Consider the following 8,882-nt stretch of genomic DNA (forward strand, 5'->3'; position numbering starts at 1 on the left):
ATGGCTGAGGACTCCGAACTTTGGGATGTGATTTGTGATGGTCACTTTGTCCCTATGAAGGCTGTTGGAGAGGGAACAAGGACTGTTCCAAAAACAAGAAAAGAATAGAATGGTGTTGACCGAAAAGTTATTGAGAAGAACTTCAAGGCAAAGAAGATTCTTGTGTGTGGTATTGGACCAGACGAGTATAATCGTATCTCGACATGTGAATCTGCCAAGGAAATCTGGGAAGCTCTTCAAACGGCTCCCGAGGGAACTACTCAGGTAAAGCAGTCCAAAATAGATATGCTTACAACTGAGTATGAACTCTTTAAAATGTAATAGGATGAGTTCATTCAAGAGATGCATACCCGTTTCACCTCCATAATCAATGAGATTCATTCACTTGGTGAAATCATTCCAACCAATAAGCTGGTCCGGAAGATACTCAGTGTTCTACCAGGTTCCTGGGAGAGCAAGGTTAATGCTATCACTGAAGCCAAAGACCTGCAGAAGCTGACTATTGACGAGCTTATTGGTAATCTCAAAACATATGAGATGAAGAGAAAGAAGGATCTTGAAAGAAGAGAGCCCAATGAAGAGAGGAACCTGGTTCTTAAAGCTGCCCTCACTGACTCAAGTAGTGATGAATCTGAAATGACGTATCTCACTCGAACATTTCAAAAGATGGTTCGTAAAAATGGTGGAATCCCAAAGAAAGGAAGTTCCAGCAGGAATTTCAAAGGAAATGATTGCTGTCATAAGTGTGGAAAGCATGGACACTTCATTAAAGACTGCCCTCTTCATAAGCAAGTTCAATACAAAACCAACACTGATAAGGCAGCTAAGAGGAACCCGGTCCCTGACAGAAAATTCAAAAGAAGAGATGTTGCTGACAACATGGTGAAGCAAGCTTTGGCTGACTGGGGAGATTCCTTCAGTAAATCTGAAGGTGAGGATGACCAAGGAGATGCATCTATGATGGTTGTTGATAATGAATATGAGTCAATCTTTGCACTCATGGCTCAATTTGATAATGACGAGGACAAGGAGGAAGATGAGGTAAGTTTTCTTGATGTTCAAAGAAATTTAAAAACTTACTCTAAGAAAAAATTGATGTCCTTAGCAAATGTGTTGATTGATGCCTACCATAGCCTTATTAATGATAAAGATGCTTTAATAGAAGAAATTGGTGACATAGAACAAGAAAGGGATAATATGGTAGTTTCTATTTTAGATTTGAAGGAACAAGTGGAAAAAGTAACTAGAGAAAATAACTTGTTGAAAATCCAAACGAAAAAATGGATGGACAACACTAAGGGTAAAGAAGTGGCTAGTAAGGCTCAACTTGAGTTTGAGAGTAAGCATAAGAAAGCTAAAACAAGTCTTGTTGTTGAGCTTGAAAAGAATAGACAACGTCAGGAGGTTTTAAAAAAGGGTTAAAAATGATCTTGATAAGTCACTTACTTGTACCTGGTCCTCTGATGTAATATCGTCTATGTACAAGAGTGATGGTGGAAACAGGCAAGGAATTGGGTTCCAAAAGGCTAAAACCTCCTATAATCCCTATAGCAAGTATGTAATTGTGGCTGATAATAGGTTGTGCACTCACTATGGTCAATCGAGTCATTACAAGGACTCTTGTAAAACTAAAATTCAGGCTTTGCATAAAAACAAAGTTTTTGTTGAAAAAAGGCGTACTGATGAGGAACCTGGTTCCCTAAAAAAAAATATGTGCTGCCTGCATGGGCAAAAACAAGTTTGATCCGCCCGTACTATCATTATAAGGGACCCAAGCTGGCTTGGGTTCCTAAGTCTAATCATTGATTTAGTGTGCAGGCAGAAGTGAGAGGTAGAAGTCAAAAAAATGGTACATGGATAGTGGCTGCTCTAAGCATAAAATTAGAAGAATGAATGATGTCCTCTCACTCTAGGCCTTCCAAGGTGAGAGTGTGTCTTTTGGAAATGACAAGAAGGCTATATTCTTGGTGTTGGCAAAATTAACAAAACGCTCTCCCATGCAATTGAAAATGTGTACTATGTGAATGACTTGAAATGTAGCTTGTTGAGTGTGTCTCAAATCTGTGATAAGAAAAAAATGAAGTGAAGTTCTTGTCCAGATACTGCATTGTCACCAATCTCAAAACTGGTGAAGTGGTGTTGATAGCCAAAAGGTTCAAGAACATCTATGTTGCAGACCTTGATTCACTTAATGGTGGTGATCTAACATGCCTAAGTGTCATTGATGATGATGCTGAGTTATGGCGTAGATGACTGGGGCATGTGAGTTTTTATTTGCTGAACAGGTTGGTTATGGAGGACCTGGTTCTTGGGCTGAAGCAGTCAACACTTCCTGCTCCTTGATTAACAAGTGCATGATCGGGTCCCTTCTCGAGAAGTCTCGCTATGAACTGCTCAATGGGAGAAAACTCAAGCTGACTTACCCAAGAGCCTTTTGATGCAAAATGCTTTGTTCTCAACAATAGTGGCAAAGGGCCACATAACAAAGAAGATAAAGATGGAGAATTCACAAATTCCCCTGGTGAAGCTATATATATTGCAAATGGAAAGACTGATTTGATGTGTCAAGTCAAGCAGAGCAATGTAGAAGATACAACAGAATCTCCAAAAGGCAAAGAGGGACTTGGTCCCTCGATGATCGGCTATGTTAAGAAGGAAAGGTACAATGCTAAAAAGTATTTTTCGGCGACATCTAACTCAAATCTATACTGTTACAGGTATACACATATGGCAGTTTCAAGACAAAAATAAGTAAGAGTGACATTGCAATTCTAGAAGTCTTTGCTTAGATTTTTTTAAAACTGTCAAGGAACCTGGTTCCTGCGACTCAGGTTAGTGGTCTCTTCAATACTTATATGCCTTTTTAAGCTGCTGAAGTGTCATGTCATTAATTTATTCCCGCCTTTCTCCTGCCTCTATACTAATTTTTGAAGTCCAAAATGTTAAACCTCTTCTGAACTGACCCGTTGCCCCAAAAAACCACTTATCTATTTTACACCCAACCAAAACCAATTCTTTTCTTCAAAACCAAAATCAACCTTGTCTCAAAAAGAATCCCTCTCTCCAAATATGCCAGAAGTGAACCCAACTCTATCACTTTCCAAAATCCTAACTCCATCTGAATCAAAAATCCCAAGAAGTCTTTGGTAGATTTTGATGGAAGTTTAACTGAAATGGAACAGGGTAGATCTAATATTCTAGAGCGTGAGGCTGAAATTGTTGCTGCATTTGTGGAAGTCTTGAAGGATGGAGAAATTGGTAAATGTGCAAACTGAATCAGGGACCTGACCCCTCAAGTCCTTCTGAGGAAGTCAAATTTAATGATGATCATTTTCTTTTTGAGTTCTGTGTTTAAACGAACTTCCGATCCAGTAAAAAGGATTGATGAAAAGTAGGCTGATTGATGATCAAGTGGTGTAACCTGCTGATGTAATTGTGGAAGAGAGAATGAAGTGTAAAAAAATGGAGAAAAGAAAGTTGGCTGAGAAAGATACAGCAGATGATACGGGTAAACAGATTGAGAAGAAGAAGAGGGAGACATGGCTTATCAAGGATAGAAAGGGTAGTGTAAGTGAGGAACCTGGTTCCTTACAGAAGCAAAATGTTAGAGTCATCAAGTTTTGAGAGGTAGAAGACTCTGAAGTCTCAAAAGGTGCTGTTAGGCAGAGTGTTGACTCTGATATTACTGAAAAATGGAGAAACTTCTTGACATTGTTGAAGAAGAAGTAAAAACTTCTGTGTTGTATGTGATACTCTGATGCTATCTGTGCATGGGATTGAGCTTGTTCTTGATGAGGAGAAGCTTGGGGAGATTCTTGGTGATCTGGTTGATGGTTCAGCCTGCTCAGATAGGTAGAGAACCAGGTCCTCGTGGACCCTTGGCAGAATAGAATGCTAAGTTGAAGGGTGAGAATGAAAGATTGAGGAAATAGGTGGAGGAACTGAGAGAGCAGATGATCATTGATCAAAGGAGAGTGAATGAACGAATGGACAAGCTCATCAAGGCCTTAGACCCTTACTTTTCTTCCTGCCCAGTGATCCATGTATTTCACTCCTTCAAAATTCCCTCGAATTATTATCTTCTTTTGATCCCTATATTTGATGACTTTGGTACGTAGTTGTTTAAATTGTCATATTCTGTATTGTTGAAACTACTATGCTTTTGTTATAATTACTCTACTATGGGTAATCACTCTATTTTGTGCAATGACATTCACTTGTTGTTCTTGATATTATTTATGTTGTGTTGCCCAAGTGGCATGAGTTAATGTTGCTGAACTTCTTTTTGGTTGTGCTTCTTCTGTTATTCTTTTTAATGATGCCAAAAGGGGGAAGTTACATAAGTGTCAACATGGAACATAATCGAATTGATATGCTGTGTTGTGCATGAAAGATAGCTGCTTCGCAGGGGGAATGTTGCTGATAGCATGTTAATTATAGGTCTGATCCGCATGGGAACATGTGAGGTATCTGGTTCTCTAGGGGAACATCAATTTTGGGTTGGTCATCATCAAAAAGGGGGAAATTACTCTAAGTCATGATGTTTCATGTTTTGATGATTTGCCAAACGTTCTCAAGGAACCATGTACGGACCAGATATGATCAGTACATGTAAGGAATTTGATTCTCAGGGGGAATATCAATTCTATGTTTGTCATCATTAAAAAGGGGGAAATTGATAAGTTATGGTATCTTGTGTTTTGATGATTTGCCAAACATACTTGAAGAACCAGTTGTGATCAATTCCTTTGGTCTGGTTCTCATGGGGAATATGGATGATTCGCAGGGGGAACAATATGGAGATCTGGTTCTCAGGGGGAATATGAATTCTAAGTTTGTCATCATCAAAAAGGGGGAAATTGATAAGTTATGCGTCTTTTGTTTTGATGATTTGACAAACTTCATGAGAGAAACAGATAAGGAACCTGATACAATTAGTTCTCTTGCGTTCAGAGTAACCAGTCAGATGTCTGGTTCAATTCTCAACGAAATCAGATAAGGGAACAACAGAAGTAACAGATATGGATCAGCTCCCCTAGTCGTCGTATAGTCAACTCTACAACTTTAAACATTCTCAAGACTTTAAGATCACAATGATCCAGTTTGGGATATGGCTCAACTCTTTAGAGTCGAAGGAACAGCTGAGGGAGCAGGTCCCTATCAGTTCCCGAGGTGACTGTACAAAGTCAACTCTCCAGCTGGAAAGTGCTACCTGCACACACTACAGTGCAGGAACAGTGCAACAGTCACCTTTCTGCAGAAAACTTTTTACCTACCTTGCTTACATCATTGTATGTGAGGTCACACATGTATTATTAACAACAAGGGAGGTAAAACACAATCACTTGAACACTTGCAAAATCAAAAGAAAATATTCTCTCAAGTGCTAGACATAACCCTCTCAAGAACAAAGCTGGTGCAACCTCAAGGACCAGATCCAAAGATTGAAGATATCTTAAGTCCTTAGGTTTGTTGAGTCTTTGTTATTTGTTCTTCATTTGTAAGTCCTACTTAGTTAGAAGTATTGTGTAGGAAACCCTTTGTAAATCATAAACCCTTGTGTTTGTGTCTTGTCTAGAGTTAGTCGAGTTATGAAGTCTTTATAATAGAGTTATTACAAAATGTCTTGTAATAGTGTTGTTACAAGTTAGTGAGTGATTAAGTCTTTGTAATAGGGTTATTACAAAGTGGATTGTAATAGTGTAGTTACAAGTTAGTGATGGATTAAGAGGTTAATTCCTAGGTTACAATAGGTTGTAATCTAAAGACTGTTCAGTAGTGAATTTGAAATCCTACAAGGGTAGGTCGTGGTTTTTAATCCCGTTGAGCTGGGAGAAAATTCCTTTGTGTTCTTTATTTACTGCCGATTTACTGTGGGAACAAACAGAGAACCTGATTCCCTATACTGACAGTATGTTGCTTACAGTAGGAACTGATAGAGAATCCGGTTCTCTATACAGTTTGGTGGACGCTTAGTTTCTATCAGTGGAACTAGGATTTCCTGCACAACTCATCATATGGGTCCTAGAGTGTATGCAAACAGTCAATTATACTATATTGATTAATGGTGAACCATTATAACCTTTCAATGCCGCCAAAGGACTCAGACAAGGTGATCCCATGTCTCCTTTCCTCTTTGCCATTGCAAAATACTTGAGTAGGAGCCTGAAAGGAATGACAGATGTGGCAGATTTTCATTATCATCCGAGATGTTCAAAGCTAGTAATCACACACTTTGTGTTTCGCAGATGATGTGTTGCTCTTTGCCAGAGGTGATATCTCGTCAGTGACTGCACTACATCATTGCTTTAATCAATTTTCTGAAGCCTCAGGTCTAAAAGCAAACTTAGGGAAAAGTTCAATACACTTTGGTGGAGTGAGCAGAGATGACAGAGAAATAATCTAATATGAACTGGGTTTCTCTAAAGGGGAACTACCATTTAAATACCTTGGGGTTCCATTGTCGACCAAGAAACTTTCCCTAATACAGTGGCAACCTCTTATAGAGAAGATAGTGGCAAATATTTCATCATGGACTATAAAGAAACTGTCCTACGCAGGAAGAATTTAACTTGTCCAAACTGTTTTATTTGGTGTGCGAGCCTACTGGGCCCAACTGTTTGTGCTACCTGCTAAAGTCCTAAAGACTATTGATGCCTACCGTAGTAGCTACATATGGTCAGGCTGCAATACCATCACCAAGAAAGCTCTGTTTTCCTGGGATAAAGTTTGTGCTCCAAAAAGTATAGGTGGTCTTAACCTGACAAATTTACACATTTGGAATAAAGGGGCTAAAGCAAAGACCTACTGGATCTAGCACAAAAGCAGGATAAACTATGGATCACATGGATACACACATATTATATCAAAGGTCAATCAATAAACTCTGTGGCTATACCTCAACAAGCATGTTGGATGGTTGGGAAGATTATGGAAGCAAGGTCTACACTGGAGGAACTGCAATGCAATTTCAAAACGGGAAAGAGTATCACAAGGCAAATATACATACAACTGATAGGAGAGGAAACTAGAGTGCCATGGAAATGCATGATGTTCACCAATGCTGCTCGACCAAAAGCAAGATTTACGCTATGGTTGCAATTGCAGGGCAGGCTACTAACCGCTGACAGATTAGCCAAATGGGGAGTTGAGATAAATACTCAATGTGTGATGTGCCAAAGCTCAGAGGAAACTAATGAGCACCTCTTCCTGGAATGCGAATTTGCTAAAGAAGTATGGCATAGAGTGTTGAGGAAAGAGGAGTGACTTAAAGCTTGAGGGGTATTTTAGTCTATTTACACTTAGCTAGATTAGTTAAGTAGGTAGGTGATTAACTCACGTGTAAATATATACACATACTATTGTACATCTCTTTCAGAATGAATGAGAAGCAGTTACTATTTTCATTCCTTCTCTGTTCTTCTCTCTACTCTCATTTCTTCTCTTCTTCTCTTCATTGACCTAAGCTCGTGCATGGCTGCTCTCCCATAAAGTTTAGCATGGTATCAGAGCCTTGAGCTCAGAATCGAAGCTCAAATCGATCCAAAATTTCTCTTCCTCATTCATTTAAGTTTCTGTCAATTTGAATCAATTGCAATCACAATTGTTTCCAGATCTGAGAAAATAAAACCCTAGAATAAGTTGACAATGGCGATTGATGATGAGAATGCTACTGTCACAGCTGAGACTGCTTCACATGCATCATCGGACGATGAGTTCGAGGAAGGAGTTACAGTTGCAGTAACTCATCCTCTGTATTTGGCACCAGGTGATACCAGCGGAATCTCCTTGATCTCATTTCAGTTAACTTGAACTGATAACTACTCTCTATGGTATAGATCGATGCGAATTGCCTTGTTAGGTCGTAATAAGCTGGGAATTGTTGATGGTCAATGGCCAAAGGAGAGGTTTCGCGAGAAATACTGGTACCAATGGGAAAGGTGTAATGCTATCGTACTATCGTGGCTGATGAACTCAGTTGCTCCATCACTAATCAGTGGCATAGCCTATGCTACTAATGCACAAAAGGTGTGGCTAGATCTGCAGGAGAGATTTGACAAGGTAAATGACACTCGATGTTAAAATTTACACAAGGAAACTGCCACTTTGTGTCAAGGTACATCCTCTATCTCTGTTTATTACTCAAAACTTAAGGATCTCTGGGATGAATCTGAATCTATAATACCTACACCTGGTTGTGATTGTGTAAAGACAAGGGAGTTTATTGTGCATCTACGAAAACAAAAGGTATATCAGTTTTTAATGGGCTTGAATGACTCCTACTCACAAGCTCGGAGCCAAATTCTCATGATGAAGCCTTTGCCTACAGTAAATCAGGCTTATGCTATGCTTATGAGTGATGAAAGTCAACGAACTGTAGCTGCATCTGCTAGTATATTAGGTCCCCCTCCTATTATGAACCCTAATACCTATGATTCCACAGCACTTTATAGTGCTAAGTCTAATTCTAGTTCAAGACCTAAAAGGAACTACAATGTTCAGTGTGACTTCTGCAAAATGAAAGGTCATAGTAAGGAGAATTGCTACAAAATCATAGGCTATCCAACTGATTTTAAGTCTAAGAGGAAAGGGGGAGCTAGTGCACACAATGTCATGGTAGAACCTGGTTACTCTATGCCTTTTTATGCTGAAAATACTTCTCAGGGTACTCCTTTGCAATCATTGCCTACAAATTACAGTCATTATCAGCCTATGAGTCAAGGTGGTGGAAACTATCGGGGACAAGGAAGTGCTAGTGCTCAAGTTCAGAGTAGTTCTTCTATTCCACAAGCCAGCAATGTTACAAACTCCCAATCCACAGCTCAGGGAGGTGCTTTTCCATTCACCAAGGAACAATATGAGCAAATTATGCAGATCCTCAA

General features: G+C 39.3%; 1 protein-coding gene across 1 annotated transcript; it reads left to right on the top strand.

The window, feature by feature from the left end:
• Window positions 1-2,253, top strand: LOC109229765. The gene is made up of 5 exons (XM_019395319.1): window positions 1-84; window positions 139-264; window positions 325-1,404; window positions 1,487-1,554; window positions 2,100-2,253. The coding sequence occupies exons 1-5, from the start codon at window positions 1-3 to the stop codon at window positions 2,251-2,253; spliced, it is 1,512 nt and encodes a 503-aa protein (XP_019250864.1).

This window comes from Nicotiana attenuata, chromosome 7, assembly GCF_001879085.1.
Source record: "Nicotiana attenuata strain UT chromosome 7, NIATTr2, whole genome shotgun sequence".
NCBI lineage: Eukaryota > Viridiplantae > Streptophyta > Magnoliopsida > Solanales > Solanaceae > Nicotiana > Nicotiana attenuata.